This window comes from Poecilia reticulata, chromosome 20 (assembly GCF_904066995.2).
Source record: "Poecilia reticulata chromosome 20, P_reticulata-male-v2, whole genome shotgun sequence".
NCBI classification, from domain to species: Eukaryota; Metazoa; Chordata; class Actinopteri; order Cyprinodontiformes; family Poeciliidae; genus Poecilia; species Poecilia reticulata.
The window spans coordinates 12504923-12530786 of NC_088849.1; the positions used below are offsets into that span (position 1 = coordinate 12504923).

At 39.7% G+C, this 25864-nt stretch overlaps 3 protein-coding genes across 4 annotated transcripts; 2 read left to right on the top strand and 1 right to left on the bottom strand.

Moving 5' to 3' along the window:
- Nucleotides 1-475: 475 nt before the first annotated feature.
- On the top strand, nucleotides 476-6051 carry LOC145549373 (uncharacterized). Of its 2 annotated transcripts, XM_081601582.1 has the most exons (6): nucleotides 476-1153; nucleotides 1293-1474; nucleotides 2836-3005; nucleotides 4316-4811; nucleotides 4967-5135; nucleotides 5671-6051. In XM_081601582.1, the coding sequence occupies exons 1-6, from the start codon at nucleotides 891-893 to the stop codon at nucleotides 5930-5932; spliced, it is 1542 nt and encodes a 513-aa protein (XP_081457708.1). In that variant the 5' UTR covers nucleotides 476-890; the 3' UTR covers nucleotides 5933-6051. The 2 variants fall into 2 exon arrangements, with proteins under 2 accessions (XP_081457708.1, XP_081457709.1); XM_081601583.1 differs by lacking the exons at nucleotides 476-1153; nucleotides 1293-1474 and having other exon boundaries at nucleotides 2339-3005; nucleotides 5671-6050.
- On the top strand, nucleotides 6031-21083 carry pkd1l1 (polycystin 1 like 1, transient receptor potential channel interacting). Its single transcript, XM_081601587.1, has 45 exons — nucleotides 6031-6136; nucleotides 6221-6424; nucleotides 6605-6786; nucleotides 7198-7401; nucleotides 7536-7699; nucleotides 7796-7912; nucleotides 7991-8137; nucleotides 8477-8566; nucleotides 8648-8827; nucleotides 8914-8991; nucleotides 9067-9209; nucleotides 9491-9611; nucleotides 9717-9855; nucleotides 10549-10738; nucleotides 10826-10882; nucleotides 10966-11316; nucleotides 11403-11804; nucleotides 11914-12065; nucleotides 12597-12697; nucleotides 12843-13041; nucleotides 13165-13248; nucleotides 13425-13632; nucleotides 14114-14220; nucleotides 14332-14431; nucleotides 14506-14634; nucleotides 14720-14893; nucleotides 15180-15366; nucleotides 15484-15578; nucleotides 15656-15930; nucleotides 16031-16115; nucleotides 16222-16365; nucleotides 16602-16708; nucleotides 16792-16905; nucleotides 16989-17094; nucleotides 17284-17346; nucleotides 17792-17853; nucleotides 17961-18195; nucleotides 18273-18377; nucleotides 18581-18718; nucleotides 18788-18922; nucleotides 19098-19313; nucleotides 19409-19570; nucleotides 19921-20073; nucleotides 20566-20654; nucleotides 20733-21083. Exons 1-45 carry the CDS (start codon nucleotides 6116-6118, stop codon nucleotides 20977-20979), a joined length of 6762 nt encoding a protein of 2253 aa, XP_081457713.1. The 5' UTR covers nucleotides 6031-6115; the 3' UTR covers nucleotides 20980-21083.
- Nucleotides 21084-22028: 945 nt separating this feature from the next.
- Nucleotides 22029-23962, bottom strand: cbln17 (cerebellin 17). Its single transcript, XM_008438582.3, has 4 exons — nucleotides 23142-23962; nucleotides 22920-22982; nucleotides 22582-22710; nucleotides 22029-22317 (listed from the first exon to the last, which is right to left on the bottom strand). The coding sequence occupies exons 1-4, from the start codon at nucleotides 23416-23418 to the stop codon at nucleotides 22037-22039; spliced, it is 750 nt and encodes a 249-aa protein (XP_008436804.1). The 5' UTR covers nucleotides 23419-23962; the 3' UTR covers nucleotides 22029-22036.
- Between the last annotated feature and the right edge of the window lie 1902 nt (nucleotides 23963-25864).

The window sequence follows — 25864 nt, forward strand, 5'->3', positions numbered from 1 at the left end:
GTTGTAAGGAAAATAAATAATGATTAAAAAAAAGCTAAATAGTTAATCTGTGTTCTAGAAATATGTTTTTAAGTCCCAATTTTTATTTTATTTTATTTATTTTTTTGCATAAAAGAAGGGCTTCCGAAGACTTAAAAATGAGCAAGTATGTGATCTTTGGACCAGTTTGAAGTTAGATGGAAAAAGAAAAATAGCTCTTCAAATGCTACTCTGCTTCTGTTGAAAACACGTTGTTGGAAAGAGTACTGTAAAACTGAAACGTTGAGGTTATTAAATATTAACCAATAAACTAAGTCGAAATTTAGCTAAGCATAATAATTTATAAAATGAAATATAATGTTCAACTTGAATTATTTTATTTTGGTAATAAATAGTTTCAAAAGATTTTGATTAGAAATTAGCTCGATGTTGGCTCAGTCAACTATTAGCCTTTCTTGTTCTGGTAATTTTTGGTGTCCTGTAGAGAACTGTAATTTGGACATATTTGTATTACTTAACTGATGTTGTGAATCAATATATTATTAGAATAAGATAAGAATAGTCAAAGACCTCGTGGTTGAGAACATTTTTGTTTTATAGCAAGAATTTAAGTTCTTATCTAGCATTAGCTACCTTAGCAACAGCGCTAATGCTAAAATCAAACTTGCTAGCAAGTTAGGCTTCCAAACCCAGAGGTTGCAATCAAGAAAAAAAAATGTTTAGTCTCAATTTAGTCACATTTTATGGCTTAATCATAAGAAAATTTTACTTTTTTTTTTCTTTAAGAATGAGCAGATAACATTTTAATTATCAAATAGAATTCAACTAATTTAGTATATTAAAAAATGGTAGGCACCATTTAGATGTTTAACATATATTTCCACACATAAAGTAAAATCTACATAAACAAAATGCACAAGCTACAAGCTGTACCCCAATTTCATTGGATCAATACTTATTTTGTCAACGTGTCTTTAAAAAACAATGAGATATTTGTTTCAATCTGTCGATCATTGCTTGTGTTTTTGTTTTGTTCCAGGTGCCAGTTTGCAGCATTGTCTTCAGAGACCTGTTGCTGTGGAAACCAGCTGCACACTCTGCTGGTCAGCGTTTGTTTTATCTCCTCTCTTAGAGAGGGAACAATAGACGTGATAGAAGGAAGCGAAAAACAAAGGTGGGAAAAAGGCACTGTCTCTTTTTTTAGGTATTCACCTTTCTCCTTGATCCTCCAAAACTAAAGAGACTCCAAAAAAAAAAAAAAAAAAAAAAAAAATTCTGCAACTTTTCAAGTCAACCTTCTGTTTCCATTTCAGTCCCATCTATTATGTGCCTCTTGGAAATGTTGGAAGTGGACACGAAGGATCTGAGTCACAAAGTGAAGGACCATTATTTCTCTATATGAGTTTGTCAGCATGTCCTGAGGGAGAGCAGGCAGGGAGGACGCTTGGAGTGAAAGTTTCTGGAAAGCTGGCTGGATGCTGGAAGCAGACCGCAGGTCAGCTGCTAGTGCAATTTACTGAGCTGAAGCTGTTCAGTTTCTATTACACACAAAACTCTCCTGTGTTAAAAATACACTATGACTCAAGTAGGGTTGTTTGGTGGGGGGGGGGGTGGCTTACTCTATGGGTATGTAAAAATACAGTCATTTTAAATACGTAAGAAAAGTTTATTTATCTCAATGACTCGATTCACTGAATGAAACACACTGCATACACACACAGATGGATGTTTTCAGTCCTTTATTTCTGTTAATTATGATGGTTGTCTGCTTACGGCTAAAGAAACTCAGCATTGCAGATACAAATTTTACTTCCCACCAGTAAAAACTTGCTAATACAGAATTGTGCACATAAAAGGTATGTTTAGGATATGGTTGCTGTTTTCAAAAAGTACTTTTAATCTGAGTGAACTTTATTTATTCCAACTTTTGATGTCAAATGTCTTGTATAAATTATGTGTCTTATAGATTTGAAGCCAAACACTCCTATCCAATTGAGAAAATAGCTATATATATATATATATATATATATATATATATATATATATATATATATATATATATATATATATATATATATATATATATATATGTGTGTGTGTGTGTGTAACAAAAGTTTGAGACACATAATAAATCCTATCAAACCTCACTTCCTGAAAATTAAATTAAATTATATTTTTTATAACATAAATAAATTTATGTTATAAATTTAAACTATGTAACATAATTTAACCAAGCAGACAGGATTTATAAAAAAACAAAAAACAAAAACAAAGTAGTTTACAAAGGTCAAACTCAAAGTAACAACATGAGTTGAACTGTGTTAAAATAATGATTATTAGACATATAGAGGCGCTAAAATGTGAGAAACTGAATTGCGAACGTACAATAAGCATAACCTAAATAAATCATCTGGTTTAAAGTCAACTATTAAATAATATGCACCTCTAAGCTTCCTAAATGATTTAATCCATAACTGTAAGTTGTCTCATTAATGTTTCAGTAGTTAGGAGAACCCTCTGTTGTTGTGACGTCCTGACTGGCAATTTTATGCTCCTAAGTCCCGGTATTTCTTTTGGAAGTATTTCCCAAAGATCAAAGTTCACATCATGTGTTGTATGATTATAGCCCTTTTTTGTGTCCTTGGATTGGATGTCAAAAACTGCAGGGAACTATAACATCCTTGCAGTAATATTTCTTTAAATGTTTATTGACATCTGCTCGTTTATGACTCTCCTGTTAGACGTCCACAGCACCGTTTCCACCCTCCACTACTCCGTCTCACAGCTCTCTCCTGGCAGCTATTTACGTCAAGGCCTCCTTGGTAACCTCTCCTGCTGTTCCCTCTGCACATTTAGGCTCCAGCCGAAAACCCGTTGAGGTCGAGACTGTCACCCAGCAGGCAGATATGAGTGAAGGCAGGGAAGTTCTTCTCTGCTGGGGTTTAACACATAAACAGAGAGAGAAAATACTGGAGGATGTGGAGAAAGCTAATTCTTCAAGCGCAGACTGTCTGAAAAACACTTTGGTGAGTCAGGATGTATGAACACTTTTGTCTTGGTCATTTTTTTTAAACTTTTTTTTTTTTTTTTTTTACACGAGAAAAGCATCTCTTCATAATATGACAGAATCAAGATAGAATTTTCTGAAACATTTATTGATGCTGCCAAACACAACTCTGCAAGTTTTTCAAAAGTGAATCAGTAAAAAAAAAAAGAGAGAGCAAGAGAATCAGGTATGTGTGAACTGTGACTGGATTGTCCATCTATTGTCAAGACATATATATATATATATATATATATATATATATATATATATATATATATATATATATTAAACCTGTAACGATCAAAGTTATCAAATCAAACTGGACATTTTTGGATATTTTATTTTCTGAAGATGAGTTGTCAAATCGGTCAAGATTTTTATATTGAAGTCATAATATTAACCATGCAAAAACCTCTTTAATTGCACTTTACAGTATTTTTTAAAATGTATAATAAGTGCAGTATAGTAAATAGATTTTGCTGCAATTCTCATTTCACTTTGCTGATGTGCACTATGTTCAAACAGGAGTTTTACAAGAAAACCCTGAAAATTAAAACAAATAAAAAAAATAAAAAATCTAGTATCAATGTATTATCCAGTCTCTAAGACTGATAGATATATGTATCTAAGTTAACAAGTATTGTTTAGTTTTTGCATTATGTGAAAAATCCCCAAAAATAATTTTACCACTAATACTTTTCTAATGCTTTGTAAAAAATAATCTGTGGGCAATCACCCAATTAAAAAAAAGAAAGAAAATCAAACACTTTCCTTTTATTTTTCTATCTTACTGCCACAAACAAATGTTTTTGTCTATAGTAATGTAAAAAAAAAAGAAGCAAAAACAAGGGTCACAAATTTATGTGTGTATATATATATATATATATATATGCCAAATTATATATAATTTGGTCATATATATATATATGACCAAATTATGACCAAATTTTCATAATAATATTAGGTGTGTAACAAAGGCCAAATGTTGCTGTTTTGCAAGTAAAGTCATAACAAAATATAATGCATACAAAACAAATGCATGTTTTCAAATGGAATATTAAGTCAAATATGGATCATTATAAACTAATCTATACATTCACAATTTCTCCAAAAATCTCAACATCATGTCTTCCATTTGAAATAACTAAGGTTGTAGTTACACATACAAAATAAAGACTTTAGTTCTGTATAAAACTAAGGTTCATTTTTACATTTCAGGCATCAACGAACCCTCCTTTAATCACACATTGTTGAGCTTCGGATGATCTTTATGTGCCTTTTGTCCTGCAGGTAGTTGTGTGTCTTTTCATCTCCGACCGCAGCCAGGATGTGTCTGACAATAAGATGGCAGCAGGTGATATTTCTGACGACAATGAACTCTTGAAGCTGACAGTGGAAGCAGAATCCAACCACAGTTCTGATAATCCCAGAGACGGTATCTGCACAGAGAAGCACTGTTACCGCGAGCTGCTGTTTGACCTCGCCAAGGGGGTCGCGTCAAACCTAACGTGTCTGGTTTCATGTAGCATTTCAGGAAAGTCAGACGCGACCGTCTCTCTGCTGGTTAATGCAAAGGTAAAGCACAGAGGCAGCAGCTGCACCGCAGGGGCCGAGGCAGCAGCGGTTTTGCTTTTCACCCGCAGCGGGCCCGTTGCGAATCAGCTGCGAGCTGAGAATCGAGTCTATTTTCAGAGCAAAAGTGTGATAATGTGTGTCAAGGGGAAAAGGAAGTCAGAAGCTAAAGATATTACAACAGAGCAACCACCAGCTCAGAGTGAGAAGAAGGGTAAGAAGTGAAACTCTTAAAGAGGTGTAACTCTCTTGTTGCGAGAGTGATTACAATTTGTGTACAATTTTTAAGAATTATTGCATGAATTGATTTCTTTTAGGCTTTTAGATTTCTGCACTGAACAAAATTATTGATTGATCTCCCCCCCTCAGATGTCAGGATTTATGCAGAACGGCAAGTGTATCCCACAAATAAAGACATAATCTTCCTGGTTGTCACTGACATACCGGATCCTGTAGAATTCCTCTGGGACTTTGGAGATTCCAGAGGAGCCAGAACCGGATTAAGGACCATCACAAAAAGATACCATAACCCTGGACGGTACGAATCACCTGTAAAATATGCAAATTAAAAAATACTTTCCGCTTATAAGCTTGTTTATGTTTCCGTAGATTTGATTTTTTTTTTTTTTTTAAATCAGTTATATGTCCAAAATACAGTAAATATTGTATCGTATTGTATCGCATTGTATCGTATTGTGTCGCATCGGATCCAGGAGTCAAACCCAGGACAAGGACAAGCTGCTGCAGAAAATGGATGAATGGATTATTTAATAAATGACTGCATAGCATCACATTATATTATATAATCTCATAATATGTTGCATTGTCATCATAGCATACCTCTTGGAACAACACATTATACATTGCATTTTATTCTATTGCATTATATTGAATTGCATCACATTTTGTATCATGCTGCATTTTATTGTTCCATATTATATTGTATGCTGAATCTCATTGAACTAGATTGGATCAAGTTGCAAGTTGCTAAAATGCCCGCATTGGTACAGTTATTTTTTGTATAATGTTTCTTGCTTCTTAGACATAATTTTTGTCCTCCTCTCTTCACATAGTTACAATGTGGTAGCGGCTGCATCTTGGGGTCAAATGTCGGTCACATCAGGCGTGTTTCCCGTTGAGATCCAGAGAGTTGTGAAGCTCAGCAGGCTGGTCCACCAGGCCTCGGTCTTAAGGAATCGGACTCTCACAGTAACATGCAGAGTCAATGCCGGGACCAACCTCACCTTCGTCTGGAGCTTCGGAGATGGAACAACCAGGCCCGGGCTGAGCACAACACGTCACGTCTTCCACAGGCAAGCCGGGGAGTTTCACTGAATTTAGAACTCGTTTCTTTCAAAGCGTCACTTTTCCACAACGCAGCGAGTGTTTGTGTTGTGTGTCAGCAGGTTGGGAGAGTTTACGGTCAAAGTGATCGCGTCCAATCTCATCAGTTCTGCGTCTTTGAGCAGCTACGTCTTCGTCGTGGACCGGCCGTGTCGGCCTCCACCTGTCAAAAACATGGGTCCGCTCAAACGTCAGGTACAAGCTGTGACTCTACTTCAACCTCATCATACAAGAGGATTTTTTAGTGTCAAAGAAGTTAAGCCTCATTCTTGTGCCAAGTTTCAGAGACATGAAGTCATCCATCTGGGTGTGACGTTTGAGTCAGATGTGGAGTGCGACATATCAGAGGGCCTTCGCTACTCCTGGACTTTACTTGGTTCTGGAGGCCAGATTATTAATTTGCCTCATACAGACACACAAAGACAAAGCCTGATTCTACAGAGCCATCTCCTGCAGTATGACACCTTCATGGCCATAGCAAGAGTAAGTTATTTAATGGGAAAGAGAGTGCAACTCATTTAAAGAGTCCAACTCAAATTAATCATCGTGTTTTTTTTTGGTAATTTCTTTGTTTAGTTAGTTGTGGCTTTAACCCACATTTATGTCCCAATCCCATATTTACATCTTTGATTTTTACTCAAGTGATGCTTCTGTCCTCTCCAGGTTCAAGTTATTGGCAGTGTGGTGTACAGCAACTACACTGTGGCTTTCCAAGTGAAGCCAAGCCCTCCGGTGGCGTTCATCCAGGGTGGCACCAACGTCTTTATTGGCAAAACAAGCAGCAATGTGGTCACCCTGGACGGACAGAAATCCTACGATCCAGACTTCCCTAAGAACCCTCTCAGGTACAAACTTTCATCCAGATTAGACACTTAATGGCAAAAGTTTATAGGATTTAGACACAATTCATTAATATTTTTCATGGCAGTGTTACAATACATTAATTTTTAGCAGGCTTAAAACCTGGAGCAGCTCCAACTGGCAACTGCTTGGCGTATTTTCTGAGTGTTCAAGGAAGGCTCAGAAACTTCTGAATACAGTGAACATTAATGACTGAATTGCAAAATAAGTTTGATTGGACTTTTCTTATTTGCTTACTTCTGTTTTCTGCTCATTTATTTCTGTAGACTGCCTTTGGCTGGAAGCAGTAGGAATAAGTTGATAACCCTCCACCATAATTAAGATTTGTCGTATTTGCTCTAATAGCAACTGGAAGGTTATCATTGCTTCCTCTTAGTATTTTTCTCTCTCCATAGTTACACTTGGGCATGCAAACCAGTTTCGACCATCACCAGCTCCTGTTTTGACCAGGACATTCTCACTTCATCCCCTGTGCTGAAATTCCCTCCCAGTCTGCTGAAGCCCAAGTTTGACCAGTTCCAGTTCACGTTGACAGTTCTCAGCGGAGAGCGTTCGGCTTCATCCGAGGCTTTCCTCACAGTCACATCACACCTCACCGGGTATTTGCTCATTCCTTGAAAAAAAACTGATACAATCACAGAGATATGTATGACTAACTGGTGAACAGGATTGAATACATTAAAAAGCAGCAGTGGGCTAAACCATAAAATTGATTGGAACATGTTGTACCCAGGAAGGTCTCAGTTTTCTGCCATCAGTGCCAGGGAGATCACGTGAACTGGGATCGGTCTTTTTCCATCCGTGCACTTTGTGAGGACTGCAGCATTCACAGTGAACTCATTCAGTACACATGGAGTCTTTACCTGGTCAACGCGTCGTCCAAACCCATCACAGAGGGTAAACAAAGTTCAGTTTGCACAACTTATTGTTGCTTTTCACTGGTTTTAATGAATGTAAAAAAAATATCCTGACCTCGTTTTGGTTCTCTTCCAGTCCCGTTTTGTTACACAGTAGATGTCAGCTCCCCTTCAGCGATCCTGGAGGATCCCAGCACATCCACCCTGACTCCTGAGATGTCAAAGGAAAGCAGAGACCAACCAGATCAATCTGGTGCGTTAGTCTGAAACAGATCGTTACAAAAATACTGTCTTCCACTAAATCTACTTGCCCTGTTTGCTCCCCTTTTAGATTTGTCAAGGTCTGGGTCGTCCCATACTTCTGTCCTTGACCAGGACACTGGACGGCCTTGGTCTAGAGAAATCCAAAGTGAGTCCTCTGCTGACTTGAGATATGCTTTTCCTTTAATGGAGGCCGATGATGTAGCGCATCAACTAGGTAAATAATATCAGAGCAAAAATCTTCCAAAGTTAATGTTTTTTTTGTTTTTTTGTTTTTTTTAGCTTTGCTCACAGTTTAATTGTTCAAGGCAAACCTCCTGAACTATATTAGGAGGTTAGAACCACATTATAATCGGGCCTAGAGCTCACAAAAATATGAATTTTGGCTAAGTCCAGCCAGTGTACATGTAGTGGTTGTACAAATTTTACTCAGACACAGGAAAAATTTTGTTGCCATGTTATTTCTCCATACACTTTTTGTCCAATGATGCTGTGTTATGTTATGTCATGTTGTTCACAATCTCCAAAATCCAACTATAATTACTTTTTTTTAAAGTCAGTTCAGAAACAGGTTCTGGTGATTATGATGCTCCGTATCCAAGTGTGGAGGAAGGAGATTCAGGGGTGTCAGCAGGAAGATCTTACGGTACAAAACAAAGCAATCCTACAACATCTGTCTTCCATTTTTGTGCAAGATTGTTATCTAATAAATCTCTGACTTTACTAGGTACAGATACCGAGAGATTCAGTCCAATTGATAACTCGGAGTCTGATCTGATGCCACTCCAGAACGAGGGAAGTAACCTGGTGGATCCCAAACCTTCTGTAGCGATTCAGGAGCCAACTTTGCTTGACTTCCACCGAGATGCAGTAGAAAAAGGCCTATTTGAGTCCTACACTTACACAGGTGGAGCCTTCAGAAACGTCATAAAGTCATGTCATCTAACACGCTTTCCTGCTCGATGTTTAGTGTTGCATCTTTTGTTATTTCAGGGATTTCCTCCACTTTGCTGATTTTCAGGCCCTTCAGCCTGAAGCCAAGAAGCATTTACATGTTGCAGGTCACTGCCAGTAAGTTTCAACACCCGTGTGTTAAAGAAAAACGAATTATCAAGGTTGTTTTAAATGAATTTTATTTTTTCCAAGAGTCTCAAAATAATTGGATCGGTCAGACTCAGCTGTTCCTAAAAACAAGCCCGGTCCCAGAAGGTGTGAGGTGCCAGGTTCGGCCCGTTGAAGGGATGGAGCTACATACTCCCTTCAGCATCTTCTGCACCTCAGGACGGGAGGTCTGAAACGTTACTGTGTATTTAACTTTTTATTTATCATAGGCTTCATACATGAGATCCATTTCCACATTATTTTCTGTTATCATTAAGATTGAAATATATCTTAATCTGGTCTTCCATTCTTGAGTAATACACCCTGGCAGGCTTCATCTTTTAAGTTTTAACGACACTTTCATTGGGAAAGCCATCAAATTATTGCAGAGCACCATTTAAATTTGACCTCTTTTTTCTCCACAACTTTGAAGTTTTAGCTTAAATTAGTGTCTTTGTGTTTATATAAGGACTTAGAGTACAAGTACAGCTACAGTATAGGAGACAGACCCGCCAGGACAATGTACCAGGGAAGAGACTTCCTGTACTACTTCAGCCTGCCCTCTGGTGACCCCAGAGATGACCATGAAGGTGAATATTCGGCGCAGATTGATGAGATTAGACCCTCTTCAACCTCATCAGTTCTCCTCCTGCTCATCAGACTGAATAACCTCGTTTACTGCTGTTTTTCTTAAGTAAAAATCTACATTGAAATCAGAAGCAGCAGCTCTGGATCAGCCACCAAACCATGTCCTGTCGCCGTCCGAGTCAGACCAAGCTTCATCGGAAACGACTCGTCCTCTTCACCGTTTCACCGTGATCCTGCTCTGAAGCTGTAAGAGACAAAGTCCATCAGTGCTTCGCGATCACATTTGTGTTTTATTTAGAACCAAACAATGAAACTATTAAGGCAATTTTTTAAATTACTTTTTTTTTAACAAGACATGCTTCATTTGTCAAAAATCAGAAGAACATAAAAAAGGAAAGCTTATTAAGTTGTGTTTTAAACCACGTTTTAGATTTTTTTTAAATGAGATTTTGGGGGGGAATTTAAAACATTTGAGATAAACCAAGCTGACATGACTTATAAAGCACTTTATATTTTGACAGACACCAAATACAACTTATTGAGTAAGAAATTATCATTTCTGTGTTGACTTAAGCATCCACATGAGAGCTTAGTTATAAAGTCAGCTATGAATTTTGGCATTTACTATTTTACACTGGACTTTTTATAGGGACAGATTTTGTAAATAGCTTTGCTGATATTTGACGGCATATTACATTTGGATAATTGCCAAATATCAGGTTCTATTTACTTGTGTTCTTTTTCACCCGAATATTACAATTGCTGACATTTAAAAAAACATATATATTTAGAAAATAATTTCTGAAAAAGTACTTTATTTGGAGGCATGGTTGTAACATGTGTTAAAAAGTAGCATCAGTTAGACCATTTAATAGCTTCTTTTTTTAATCAGCAGGACTACAGAGGAGTCCAACATGTGATACTTCTTTTTGCCTGCAGCTCAGAGAGTCTGAGGATCTTGTCCACGTTAGTAAGTCTTGGGAATCCCGTTGAGATCCGTAACTACGTCAGCCTCCTGACCAGCGTCCTGAACAAACTGGGCCAGGATGCTGAGGCCAACACACACTCACAGAGACACACTCGCAATGTGCTCATTCGCACTTTATGCGATTTCAAGGGGAGTGATGAGGTACGGACACACAGCCGCTGCACTGCTCGATTCAGTCTGCAACGGTTTCTACGCTGGTTATATTTATTATGGCTTTAATAATTTTAGAAATCAGTCGCTGACAGCATCATTATTCTCAATGAGCTTCTACAAGTTACGAATCAGGTGAGAAATGAATGTCTGCTCAAATGGGAATGTCCTGAATGACAAAAAGGTTTTCTGACAAAATCACCCCCCCTTTCCTTCAGGTGACATTAACGAGCGTCAGGCATGTAGCGACATTCGTCGGGTCTGTTTCAGAGAGACTTCCTGAGTTTAGTGCTAACCGGGAGAGCCTGATCAACTCTGTGTCATACTGCCTCCAGGTGGTCACAAGTTGTAGCTGCACATCTAAAGCGGCAGACCGTTTTAACAGAACCCGCGTTTTAGAGCCAGGATCACCCACAGCGCAAAACGCAAAGGATTCTGAAAATGCATCTGATAGCTGCGCACAGGAGTCGCCCGCTGGCCCTCACCTCCAACACGGAGGAGCGGCTGCAGCAAACCGGCGGGGGCAGCTTGTGGAGGAGATTCTCCAGACTGCAGCAGACTTGATGCTGGTGCGTTCAGGAGTGTTGCTTCAAATTTGAGCCATTTTAAACAGGTTTCTCCGCTGGGGATTCATTCTGACTTAATTCATTTCCAGAGGGATGTTTTGCCCCACGAGGCCAAGCAGCACAGAGTTACCACCGGCCCCGTCGACCTTCTCGCTTCATCCCAAAACCGAACCTCTGTGATCGTCCGGAGCGGCTTCACCACCGTCCGCATGCCCGCTGCTCTGATCCAGAGCGCGTTCGGGCTCCAAGCTGGAAGGGCTCGACTCAGCGAGCAGCAATCCTGCGTCTTCAGAGTGCTGACTCAGCTCGACCGCAACCTTTGCTCCCGAGACGCACAACTTGAAACAGGGGGAGATTTTACTCTCACCTCCTTTCCCCAGCTGACCGGGCCGGTGGTGGATTTCAGTCTGTTTAAGTGCAACAGGAGAAAAATCCAGATTCACTCACTCCCTCAGCCAGTCGACACTGAAATCCAACTTCCGCAAAGAAATGTACGCCGTCTCTTTTTTTTTTACGCTCTCTCAAAAATGGTGTCTAGATCTCCGTGTCTACCAAAAACGGCCATCATGCCTAATTTACGTGCAAAATGTCCTGCCGTAGGAGAGCTCTACCGGTCGGTACGTCCTCCTTCGTAACCAGATCAGCTACCACAACTTCAGCATCAGCCAGCAGCTCCTGCAGCAGGCCATCCAGATCACTGTGGCCTTCACACCGCTGCCCAGCAAGCCTTTTCCCGTCATGCTTCTCTTCAGGTAGACTTGTTGATTGTACACAAGAAGCACACAAACGGCACTCTCTCAACTTCCCCCACCCACACACACACATTTTGTAATGTTAAAATCCAATATTGTGAAAGAGAAAAATGTCCGAAAGCATTAGAAATCTTGCGGCAGTCTTCAATGTAAAAAAAAAATAAAAAAGTTGATTAATGAGCATTTTTAGAACCACATTTTTTAAGTCTTGCTCCAGATTCTTAGTTGAATTTAGGTCTGAACTTTAACTGGGCCACTTGGTCAACTTCCACCCCACTCTTAAGTCTTTTCTAACCTCATGTTTTCTCCCAGGATTAAAATTGAAAACGCACCATTTATTCTTTCACTTAAAAGTAAAAGGTAATTTTATTTCTATAGCACATTTTCAGCAACAAGGCAACACAAAGTGCCTTTATGCACCACTTTGTGTTGACCTATCGCACCCAATCCGGATAAAATACAACAAACATAACAAAACATGTCATTGTCAACAATAATAGGAAACTAGATCATGATTGCTGGTTTTTTCAGGATGTTTGAGAGGCCAACTCCCAGCATGCACCACCTGAAAAGGATTCACCAGTGGGAGCAAAACACCATACGTGTAACTCTGCCGCCTTCCTGTCTCAGTGGTAAGAGGATTCTCTATTAGAGTACCTCTAATAAAAACACTTTTAGCCTGCATCCACTTCTGGACAACTCTGTGTGATTGGAGTTGCTGTGACTTCACTAGAATTCCTGCTCTGTGAAAATCAAATCATCTCCTGCAATTTCCAGCTGCGGGCGTTGCCCACATGGCGCTGCTGGACGCCGAGTTTGCAAGATTACACAGAAGCAGGCTGCAAAGCGAACAGATAAGCTACAGCGTGACAGCGGACAGCAGTCTGTGTTTGTCCTGGGACGGACAGCAGGGGGCCTGGACGCACCGCGGCTGCAGGACCCGCCAATCGGACGCGTCTTCTGCGGTGAACTGCAGGTGAGGCGTGGACTGTGTGTGGACGGATCTCCAGAATTCAAACACATCCACATAGTCAAAAAATAAAAAAATAAGACGCCATGGTAAAACTTTCGATTTGCATGTTGTTTTTGTTCATATTAGTTGCTACCAGCTGAGGCCACTGACTGTGTATCAGCAGCAGATTCAGATTAGCCAGGTCACAGGGGATCTGGATCCCTTCCTCAGGTGACCTCTTCCCTCATTTCCACCTCATTTTCACACGAGAATGAAAGTGTGATTAGATCTTTTGGGGTTTCGTTTTTAACATTTTTGAAAAGACAATGGGCTTCATCTTGAAAGTATAAAATAAAACCGTACTACTGGACTCCACTGCACCATACCATCTGTTTTGTATTTCCCAGTGCATCCAGTGATCCAGTTGTGCTCAGTATTCTGGCCGTCCTGCTGGTCCTGTACATCCTGGGGCTGGTCTGGTCTCAGAGAGCCGATGTTTTGTCCAAGGAGAATCAGAGGCTCTACTTTCTTCCTGACAACAATCCGGCAGATCCGTACCACTACGCCGTTTGCATTCACACTGGTCTCTGCTCTGCGGCCCGTATGACTGCAAAAGTAAGTCTTTCCATGCTCACCAACGTTTCTTTTGTGTGATCTTTCTGCATTCATCTGCAAATAACGATTTTGTGATGGTTGCGGGCTTTTTGTGTTGGATTAAATTTCTCCTGTACTGCCTCCGTGCAAAAATGCCTCAGATTGTTCTGCATTACCACAGACAATATCAGTAAGGAAGCATTTAGAGGACTGTTTTTCACACACACAAGCCATATTACACAAGAAAAGAAACGGCTGTATGCATCTGGCAGACACCCCCAGCCTCTCCAAAAATACAACTCTTTATTTTTTGCCTTTTATTTATAGAAATTGTCTCATTGAGATCCAAGATCTCATTTACAAAAGTGGCCTGTGTTTTGATAAAACCAACAAAAAAGTGACAAACACAGCAACAAAACGAGGAAGTGAGAAATATGACTCAATTAAATAAGCTAATAAAATATAGTTTAACAAGAATATTTCTGTTCTCCAACTGTCCTAGGTTTACATGGTGCTGCATGGTGAAGATGGCGTCTCACAAACAAAAGAACTTCAAGTCCCAGGGTGCACTCTGTTTAGAAGAAACACAAAAGACACCTTCATCCTAAGGTGAAATCATCTCCACCTTTATGTTTTCTCAGCAGCATAGCAATGTTTCCCCACCTCTTAATATTTCAATAACGCTGCGGAGAAACTTCGCTTTGCCTCTGGCCTTCGCAGTGCGGCCGACAGCCTGGGCCCAGTGCGGGGGGTTCACGTCTGGCACGACAACTCTGGTGATTCCCCCGATTGGTACCTCAAACAAGTGGCGGTGACAGAGGTAGACGACAGCGATTTAACGTCTGCTTGTCTTCCCAGTCTGTCCGCTGAACTGTTTCGCCGCTTGCAAACCAGGTGAGCAGAGGGCCAGCGGCGGAGCGCTCATGGCTGTTTGACGGCGAACTCTGGTTGTCTGTGAACGAGGGCGACGGTCGGGTGGAGAGGAAGCTGCGCGTCTCCTCTGGGGAAATGCATCCGGTTAAGGTGCAACAAGTGGATGCAGGCATGAAAGCCTGGTTTCGTGTAAGCCGCAGTGTGACTCTCTGTTTCCGTATGTGTGTTCATGCAGATGCTGTTTCTCAGGTTCTTTGACTACTTGGCTGACTTCCACATGTGGCTTTGTGTGTACAGCTGCCCCAGTCCCAGCTCACACACACACACTCAGAGACTTAGTGTTTGCCTGCTTCTCCTGTCGGGGTATGCGTGTGCCAACACTGTCATCATATCGCACGCAGACGATCAGGTGGGTGGAGGCAACCTTGACGACCACCACCATGTTTTACCATGGGGATCACAGAGATATCATGTAATAATTAAGTCACTTCATTGATCAGCTTAACTGGATTTTATTTAGGGGTATCAAAGTAAAGGTGGCTCAATAAAACTGCACACCACTGTTTAATGTGAAAAGTTTTTTTTGTCCACTTTGCTACAATTTATTCCTCTACGAATTAAAATCTCAGTGAAATGCACTGAGGGCTGCCTTAACTGCAAGGTATAGTGTCTCTTTTTTTCCTCTCTGCTTTCAGCTGCCATTTGAGGTGGGCGTCGTCGATGTGTCTGCTGTTTCTGTCACAACCGGTCTTCAAAGTGTGATGGTTGTGTTGCCTGTAGCAGCACTGATATCTTTCCTGTTTCGACTGACTGGGAACACTCAGTCGGGATCGGGAATTCAACGTGCAAAACGCGAAAAAACTCCACAGGATGATTTTCAGGGTCAGATTTGATTTGACTCTTTGGTTCCGTCGAACTTCGTGGTTTCTGTTGCTTTGTTTTGTTGCGTTTCCTTTTGCGTGACGGTACCTGCCTTGCCTTGTTTGTAACACCTTGCAGAAACCTTTTCAGCAGACGACAGTGAGTTGGATCGTCATCTGTCTTGGGACGGCAGCTGGAGGTGGAAACAGGAGGCCCTGAAGAAAAAATACCAGGTTGACCTTCGAATAGTGCCTCATAACTTCCCTTTCACTGCAATGATATTTCTGAAGTCAAATTTCTGGTGTTATAGGATTCAGACGTCAACTCAATTTCCTCCATTCGTGAAAGTAAAAGCACGGATGAAGAGTCTGCAATCCAGACAAGAAGTGACGATCGGCTGCAGAAACTGCTGCTGACTTCTAAAGGAAGAGCTGAAAGACCTGAGCAGGAACGGTGTAGAAGAAGAAATGCAGAGCAACAAAAAAAGCCGAGGACACCGTCGTTCTGGTGTCGCTCTCTGGCCTGGACGCTGTGTGCGCTGTTGTCTCTCTCCTGCTTGGTGGTCACAGTTGAAAATGGAATGAGGTAGAGCTTGTAGCTTTACCCTTCTTTTTAAAGAAAACAGTGGTAGACATCATTAATACTTGACATAATATGTATGTATGTGTGGATTTTCTTCTGTCAGATTCAGCAGCAGCCAGGTTGTGCTTTGGATACACTCTCTTTGCGTTTCTCTTTTGGGCTGTATGTTCTTCATCCAACCAGCTCTGGTAATAGCAATAACAATGTGTTGAAAAAGAAACACATTTTAAGAAAACTTAGAAGCACTTCCTTGCAATTAATCAATAATATAATTCGGTTATTTATTCCCTCCAGATATTTGGCGTGACATTGACTGTCTGCTTTTGGTACAAGGAAGCAGAAAATTGCCATTGTTTTTTCAGCAAGAAAGATCCTGATGAACCAGAACAGTTCATAAAGGCTGATCTCTGTGAGAAGACTTCCTCGTCTGTGGAAAAGGTGAAAATGAGACTCCAAGTTTGAAATCCCGTGTAATTTAGAAAGTTTTATGAAGTGACACGACAACACTTGGATGCTTGTGGATTAACTCGATACTCTCGGTTGCGGGGATTTTCATTTTAGGCTTGCTTGTTTCTTTTTGGTAGTCAAGTTATCCCTCGGTTCAAACCCAACATGGACGAATGTATAATCAGAGGTGTTTTCCGCTCTGGTGTTCAGTTTCCGTGTTTCTGCAGCTGCTCAGGGCTCGCCACCTGCGTCTCGCTCGCCCGCCGGCTCTTGCGGAGCTGAAGAAAACTTGTGGAAAGAGGAGGAGAGAGGCTGTAATTCAGGAAACGCTCAGGTTTGTCTTTGTGTTTTTAAGTGCATTTGAAAAGGTTTGAAACAAAAATTTTCCCCCCCCTCCTTTTTTTTTTTGTCATGTAGGAATTTCTCTTCCTGCACCATTATGCTTCTCCTGATGGTTTGCATTATAATCTCTGGCAGCTCAGTGAAAGAACATCAAAATCTCAACAAGGCCGTAAAGAGACACTTTATAAGGTAAGCACCCAAACGTTGCATCGATGCACTCCAGATATAACTCATAAACACGGAATAAAAACATTTCTATTATTTTTGGACAGACACAATTTTACGTCTAGCTCCATAAAAACACACGAGGGTTGGTGGGAGTGGTCGCAGTCGAGTCTGCTCGACTACCTGTACCAGAATTCATCAGCAAAACCCGAGGTGAGCCACGTCAAAAATCCTTCAAAAATAAACCAAACATCTGATATAAATGTCCATTTTACACATAAAATATACGTGAAGCTTTAATTGTTTTTTACTTTTCGCATTTTAAGTTAAAATAAAAAGTAATGGTGAGGAGAATAATTGATGGTTCGTTTTAACACGGTGTTGCATTGAATGATTTTTCAGCAGCCACACGTTGTCATTGGAGAGCCCGTAATACAGAAGACGGAAGGCTCCAGCATATTTCAGGTAAATTAGAAACATTCACAATATGAATTTTTCCTGTACATCTAAAACATGCTACTATACAAAAAGTTTTTTGGGAAGCCTCCAGGCAGCATATGCTATGATTTATTGAGAAACCATTATATATTTCTAACAAGATTTTCTTTAAATATATTCTTAAATTGAATACCCTCTAATGATATAAGAGAAGAGTCTTCACGAATGGCCAAAAAAAATGTGTAACAGTTTCTTTAGACTGTTTTATTTTATTGATGTCAATCCAGAATCCATCCACATCCTGAATGAATAACCAAAATAATAATTTGATCATCTTTGCAGTATAATATTTGGTACAGTTTTTGGAACTAAAGCTTGGTTCTTACCCATCTTTTGCTTAATGTGGTGTTTTAAATGTATTTTCATTCGCATGCCCTCTGCCAAACTCAACATCATTTTCAATTTATCCCAGAATCCTGTGCTGACAAATCCACTGACAGAGAAAGCTGCTGCAGTCAGTTTAGGCCGCACAAAGTGAGACCCTCGCAGACACAAACATTGTTTCCTCATGCCAATAACTGCTGATGCTGATTCTGTGACATTATGTGCACTGCTTTGTTTTATTTATTGTTTCTCCGCAGGTCTGAAGCTGCATCAAAACTCAAGACTTTGAAGTCGAGCAGCTGGATGAACCGAGGGACGGTGGCCCTGAAGGTTCAGTTCACCTTGTACAGCCCTGCGCCTCACTTGTTTAGCAGTGTGAGTCTGAGCTCTGAGCAGAGCCCTGATGGTGTACTGCTGCACTCCGTCAAAGTCCAGTCAGTGAGGGTGTTACACACCCCGGAGCCGTGGGACTACGTTGCCATGGTTTCCAAGGTAAACTACTCATTCTAACCTAGCAGAAACAGACTTAAAGTAAACAGACTGCATTGATGTCTTCTCTTCCACACCAGCTGCTCTTCCTGTTTTTGATTCTACTGCAATCCTACAATCAAGTGCTCATTGTTGCACAGCAAGGGCTGATGGGATGCAGGAGAAGACCTTGGATGTGGCTGGATGTAAGTGAACCAAATCTTCCGTCACATCCACATGGATTGGGTAAATAGGGAGACATGCTAAGATTATCCAACACACTAATGCTTAAAGGGCCACAGTTGGTTTTCTGAAAGTTTAGCCTACCTGAATACTTTAATAAAGTCATAAACATGCCTGATTATGATTCAGAAATGCTTCACTTTTCTGCTCTGTCTCTCCTGTACAGGTCAGTCTGCTGCCAGTGACTCTAATCTGTTATTCCTGTTTGATCTATCGCTCCACCATGATCATGGAAGTTGTGAGTTTGCTGCAGACTCAACGCAGAGGACGTGTTGATGTTAGCGCTGCGGCTAGCTGGGAACAGGTGAGAGACTGAAACAAAGGACGGCAGGGAGATTATTGTGCCATTATTATTTGTGTTTTGTCTGTGCAGAATATTCGGACGCTGTGGGGGGTTGTCTTCTTCCTCCTGACCATAAAGTGTGTGACTCTGCTTGGAATGAACAGAACATTAAGTTCTTCAGCTGCAGTTCTTTCACAGACACTCTCCAGTCTCTTTTGGCCTGTGGTAAAACAACAAAACAAAAAAAAACAACAAAAAAAAATATATATATATATATATATATATATATATTGAAGTAACGATTCTGATAAAAGTTCCCAAAATGTCGCAAAACTTTTGCTTTAACTTGAACATTTCTTTCTTACAAGGTTTTGTTTACTAATGCTCTTTCACCTGGAAGGTTTCCAGCCTGATCCTGCTGCTGGCGCTGTCCTGTTCGGGTCACCTGCTACATGCAGGAAGCTGCTGGCCTTTCAGCCCGGTTCCTCGCTCCCTGCTGGCTCTGCTCCGTCGCTACCGAGGACTCGAGGTCAAAAATAACCCCCTCCGCTCAGGACAGGATTTCTCTCACTGGGCCGTTCTGTTTCTGACAAATGCTGCTGTGCGGACGGCGATGGTACATATTTCCAATTGAACAAATGGAGCTCAAAAGGGGATTTTTATATATTTTAATAGCTGTTGTGCCCTGACAGCCACATGTCTTTCTTACAGGTAATTGGGGTGATATCCTTATTGGTGAAAATGGCGAGAAGACCTCAGAGCAGGAACATTACTTTTACCACAGGGGAACTACTAAGCTACTTAAGAATGAAGGTGTCTGAATTCACTGGACGGCAAAAACGAGCGAGGATGGATGATCATGATAAAAGAAGGGTAATAAAAAAACCTTAAGCTAAAATAAAAATGAGACAGTATAGTATTAAAATACATGTAAAAATGAAATTAATTTTAAAAACCATGTGATGACTCCACATAAACTGAATTTGTTATAGTTTGTTTATTTACTAAAGGTCTTATAGCACCAGAATCCTTTATTCATCAGCAGAATGGAGTTTGTAAGTTAGGTTGAGGCATAAAGACTAGCTGTCAGATACACATTCCGTGTTTCAGTATTTTTTTATTTGCTAGAACAAGAGAAACATTTCATATTTATAGAAAAAAAAATACAATCATCCGTCTAAACTTGTTGTCTACATTCGGTAAAAGACCATTAATTTTTCCAGACTCGTGTTCTTGAGGAGTTGGAGAGCTCCATAGACGAACTGTTGTTCAGACTCGACGTCCTTTCCAACAGCATGGACCAAACCCACCGCTACAGAGAGGGGGACAGTCCTGTCCTCCCAGCCCCCCCACAGTCCTCCAACATGGACACACAGGTGAGGCAGACACCATATCCAACATAAAAACATAGTTATATAGTTCTGTTATGGAAAATAAAACTTACATGGATGCTTGACAATAAAGTATACAACAAAATATTTGGCTTAAAAAACTATCAGAACCCAAAGCTTTATGTCGACTCTCTGGCATGGTGACTTCATTGACTGCATGGAAGCATTGCAATCAGTGACATCCTTTGTAACCTAAATTATTCTGGAGTCAAATTTGAGGCCATGAGTCTAAAATCAAAGGGCTGAAAAAGGAAATAAGTAAGGTTCTATAACGGCCCAGTCAAAGTCCAGAAACTGGCTCCTTTGAACTGCTAGTGTGAGTGAGCTGTGCAGAAATGAATCAATGATCTGAAGACAAGTGTTGAAAAAGAACGACTGAAGACACCAATAAAGTCATATGATTTATTAAGATATTAGATGTACAGTACATTGTTTTCAAATGGCTAACCAGTTCTAAGCTGTTTATGGTTCTGTCAGGAATATCTGAAGTCACAGATTGTGGTGAAAACACAGAAAACCCAAGAGCCACATGAAGAAACAACCCCACCTGCAGCTCGCCTGTTCAGGTAACAGAATTTAACTCGCAGCATTACCGTAAAGCAAATATCAAAGTGCACTCAAATCTTCATTTCCATTACCACCAGGTCCAAGGTTGAAACAGAAACCCCCAAAATATCAGAGGGTACAAGTGAGACGCTAAAAATTCAAAACTGGATGGCATCTCCAGAGTCGACCTCCTCCGAAACGCTTTGGTCAGAAGATATTTGTGAGAAACAACCTGAGCTGCAGGCTGGAACCAATCACAGCTGCTGGTTTTCTGGAACTCACTATAAGCTGGTGGAGGTTCTGGTCCACAAGGAGCTCGAATCAGGAGAACCAGGAGAACCATAATCCATTGTTCTTGTTTGTAAGCAACTCTGGGAAAGAAACGTCTCCAGCAGATGCCATCAGATGTTTTGCTGCCACTGTTTGTGTAATGTTTTCACAGAATTCATAATGCAGATTGCAGTAAATAAATCCAATCTGCATTTATTTACTGCAATAAGTAAACAGAGACAGTTGTGACTAAAAGAAATGTAACAAAAAACCATAGACTGAAGTCTGACTGTATGTAGTCTATAAAACATACTGTAGCTTATACTGATATCAGAATAAAAAAAGAAATATGCTTCCCTGATGATATCTTTTTAATTTCACATAATAGTAAAATTATTTGATTCTCTATTTAAAAAGTAAAAATATGATTTCAATCTGAATTTAGATGGCTTATCTGCTAAGCTATTTGCATAAATATCAGGCAAATCTAACTGGAAGTTAACAAGACTTTCAACTTTCTATGCTGTTTTTTTAAGCCAGACATAGGAATGTAAAATTATTTAGTCATTTTCCTTGGCCAGCCTCAATAGTTAAGTTTTTTTTAATAATTTTTTTTTTTTTTTAGTTTTTCCAAAAAGACTTATTAGTGGGATGCCACTAATAAGCTAGTGGCATCCCATCTGCATTCACTAACTTATTTTCTGTTTTCAAGATTCCAGGCCAAACATTCAAATACATATTTAGCAACAGAGAGGAAATTTAACCAATAAAACACTTGGATACAGCTTTGTTCATTAAATTTGGAGAGATAAGTTTTAAGTGTAGCCTTACAATATTTATTCTGTAATTTATAACCAACAGTCAAGTACACAAAAATATAATTTCCTGAATGAAATTGAACACTTACATTTATTTAAATGAGTAGCTAAATAAAAAAAATATGTCCAATGTGTTGAAGTACAAAATCAATCTTTGAATTCAAGTCAGAATTTTTGACTAATGAGGAAAGTGAGGTAAATTTCAGTTATAATCTTGAGTTAGTTCAATTAATTTGCATGTGTTTTCCAACATATTTACTGTTAAGCTATTGTAACATATCTATAAACTTGTTGAAGAGAAAAGATGTCTACCTTTACAACTGGAAAAGAAGAAATCCAGTGAAGGTGCTGTAATTTCTGTGGTCATCATATACAGTGTAGGGTGCCTGAAGGACCATGTAAACCACATCGCCTCGTTCCAGCTCGAGTATCACTCCGTTAGACATGGTTTCATAGTAGGTGTTACTTCTGTCATAATTAGTCATGATTATCTTGCTGTTATGATACAAATGAATACCCATCCAGTGAGCATTGTTGACCTCACAGAAGGTGAATCTGAAATAATATGCTCCTCTGACTGGGGCAGTGAAGACGCCTACAAAAAAGAGAAACAAATATGAAAGCTTTTCAGAACTCTGTTTAATTCTGTTTGTGTGCATTGGTACCAGTGGCAGTTTTAAATATGGGGTGCGCAAGCAACAGTTTAGTTGTAACTCCAGCATGTTCTCTAGTTCTTTTATGCATGTGCAACCAATGAAAAGTGGCATCATCTTTGCCGTAAAAACCAGGAAAACTAGGCAGGACTGGCCAGGGTGCCGCTCATACCAAAACTGCCACTTTAAGTTAGACGGGTTATTACCTGTGTCTGGGTTGTAGGCTTGACCATAGTTTTTAAATATTTTGCTAAACCTCAGTGTGATGTCAGTATTATAGGGTCCAAGGCGTCCTGCATTTGTGAGGCCAAGTGAGAACGCCACCTTTGGTTGATCTGTGGGAAGAGACATAGATGAGACACTAGAAAGTCACTGGAGTCTCTCAGCTTAAGACAAAGATGTGGATTACTCTGTTTAGAGGTGGGACATGTCAATTCCACCTAATTATAGCACTCATATATGTTTGCTCATTGTCTGCGATTGTCCACATAATGACCTGGATTCAAGAGAATACCATCGTATTTGTTTATTTGTCTTTCTTTACCTGCATTCTCGCTCTTGATTTCCTCCATCTCCTTCTCGGCGGAGCTTATTCTGACTTCAAGGTCTGCAAATGTGTACATAAGATTTCAAAAAGAAGTTAAACATGACCTTTTCCTGATCCTACATGTGTCTAAATCTTTCACATATCAGTCACTTTCATTGCTGTTAGATAAAATATCTATTGTAACATTATTGCAATAGTGTCTTTCAGCCAATGCATCACCTAATTTTTCTTCCTCCAGCTTCTCAATCCTGCTCAGGTAATGCTTCAGGTCAGTCTTCAGTTCAATGGTCATGTCTCTGAGCTCCTTCAGCTCAGCCCATAGGTCCACGGTGTTGTTGATCTGTTTGGTGTTCTCGGCCTGATTTGTTTCAACACCTTGAATCTCAGCCTGAAGACCTTGATCCAGAGTTTGAGCAGCGTCATTGTCCGCCTCGCTGTGAGCCCAAGTGCAACACTGACAGAGGAGCAAAATGTGAAAAACGGCAGATCCCCTCATCCTGAAATGTTTATGTTGCAATCTTGGAGAACCTGCTCTCCTCCGTGTTTTATACCAGCAGAAAGCAGGTCACCAAACAGAAGCCTGAGAAATAAACAGGTGTTTCTGATAATTCCCTTAGGTTTAATGTTTTGTTTTGACAGTTGCTGCAAAGTAGGACCGAGAAAAACGTGAGGAAGAAACTGCCCCAAATCTGTTGCTGACCAACTACAAAATCACAAAACTCCACTATTGAATCTTTTATAGGCAACAAGAAAGATAAACAATCGGTTATTGTATTCCCGGCTGCATTTGAGTGAATGTAACGTTTAATTGCATAAGCGGTGGTTTTTGCTCTTGGTTCAAACAAGAGTTCAGTTTTTAGCTTGTCACAGATTTCAGAATGAATTTTGGTGTTTTTCAATAAAACACATGTAATTAACTATCTAGCAGGTAGTGTGTTGTTTTTGCTATCTCATTCAAAATAAGCATCAATATCATAGAATAAGGCTAAAGGTTTATTTTTATTCCTTTGCTTAACCTGACATAAAATATCTCAGACATGATCACTTGAGAACTCAACAGGTGTGTCAAATAAAGACAAATTTTACAGATTTTTTTTTTTTTTAATTTGGTTGAGTTTTGATTTTTAGAAAGTAGAACAAAAGAAATGGGTTAAGTTGAGTAAACAGACATTTGGATGTGTATTTACATTTGAGCCTTTATGGACTAAGGAAAAGTGACATAAAATGCAAAATTGTGCACCCAAATCCTGCTTTTAAAAACGACGTAGACTCAACATCGTGTAATCGTTCAGTTTAATTATTAAAAGAATGAAAATTATAAAAGCCGATGTGCATGATCTGCTCGGTGGGCAAGCAGATGACACTGTTGCAGCAAGAATAATAATAAGAATAACAACAACAAAAAATACAAAAATGTTACAAAATGCTTCACACAAAATAAAATCAATTAACTCAACATCATAAAACACACAAAAGAAAAAGCCAGGTTTTTGTTTTGATAGTTCCTCCAAAGTAGGACAGAGAAAAACATGAGAGAGTAAAACATGTCATAGACCTGATCATTTGCGAATCTAACAGGTGTGTCAAACAAAGACGAACTTTATAGATTTTTTTTATTTATTTGGTTGACTATTGATTTTTAGAAAGTACAACAGAAGAAATGGGTGAGGTTGAGTAAATAGACATTTGGATGTATATCTACATTTGAGCCTATATAGTGTTGACTAAACAAATGTGGACTAAAAAAACTGACTTAAAATTCAAAGTTTTGCCAAATGATTCTTTTAAAAACCACATAGATTCGTTCAGGTCCAGAAAAACAAAGTTTAGTTTAATTATTAAGAGAATGAAAATGATAAAAATCTGACATGCACAATCTGCTTGGTGGGCAAGCAGGTGATGCTGTTGCAGCAGGAATAATACTTTATTTGAATAACACTTAAAAAAAAGTCACAAGGTGCTTCACATAAAAAAAAAACATCAAATAAGACATCATAAATTACAAAATAAGGACCCAGGTTTGAATCCCAACGTAGGGTCTGTCTGTCCTCCCCATGCATATTACGTCATATTACCAAACTGAACTCTTGCTCAAAAATGTGTCCGACACTTCTTCCAGAAAGACACTTTAGCTTTAAAACCGTCATAACACAGTCCTATTTAAACAAAATGTAAGTGTGGTTCAAAGTCTGCTCCACTGTAATACTCCGTGTTATAAATCAAGTGAACACACACATATCAGAGGTTTCTCTGTTAGAACCTCTACCTTTGGGAAACAGCTCCCTCTCGGCACCAATTATCCGCAATTAGTGTGGAAAACCAAAACTGTTGGATCTGCTTCTGCATGTTTGGGCCAGTTGCGGGTCAGACAGGCCTCAAATTCTACAGTTAGAAGCAAAATCCAGATACATACTAAGTTCAGACTGTTGTGTTCTCCACAAGGTTGAGTCTTTTCCTTGTTCTCACTTCTGCATTTCTGTGACTCACCAGTGGGGTCACTGTCATTCTGGCCTCCAAGACTGCACGTCGTATTTGATCGAACTCCTCCTACAGCGTTTGACATACAGACTTCAAACTCAGTCAGCAGAGAGTTCAGACATTAAAGGTCTAAAGTTATCACAGGAATTTTTGTATGTCAAAGCATGTGGGCGTGGCTAAGTGCCAAACTTTGACTATTTGCCATAAAACATCAAAGTGACATAACTTCCACATACAAGGTCACAGCTGCTTCAGACTTCCTATGTCTCACTACTGACCAACCCTCATTACATTCTCATGGTCAGATGATGACGTAACCTTAGCTCCGCCCACTTTTAACAGGAATTCAGCTGTTTTTTCTACTGTATGTCTTATTTTTACTGAGTAATACATATGGAATTAATCTTCTACCACCTGACATAATATGAGCTGATGATGAACTGTGAGGATGAACTCTGACTCAT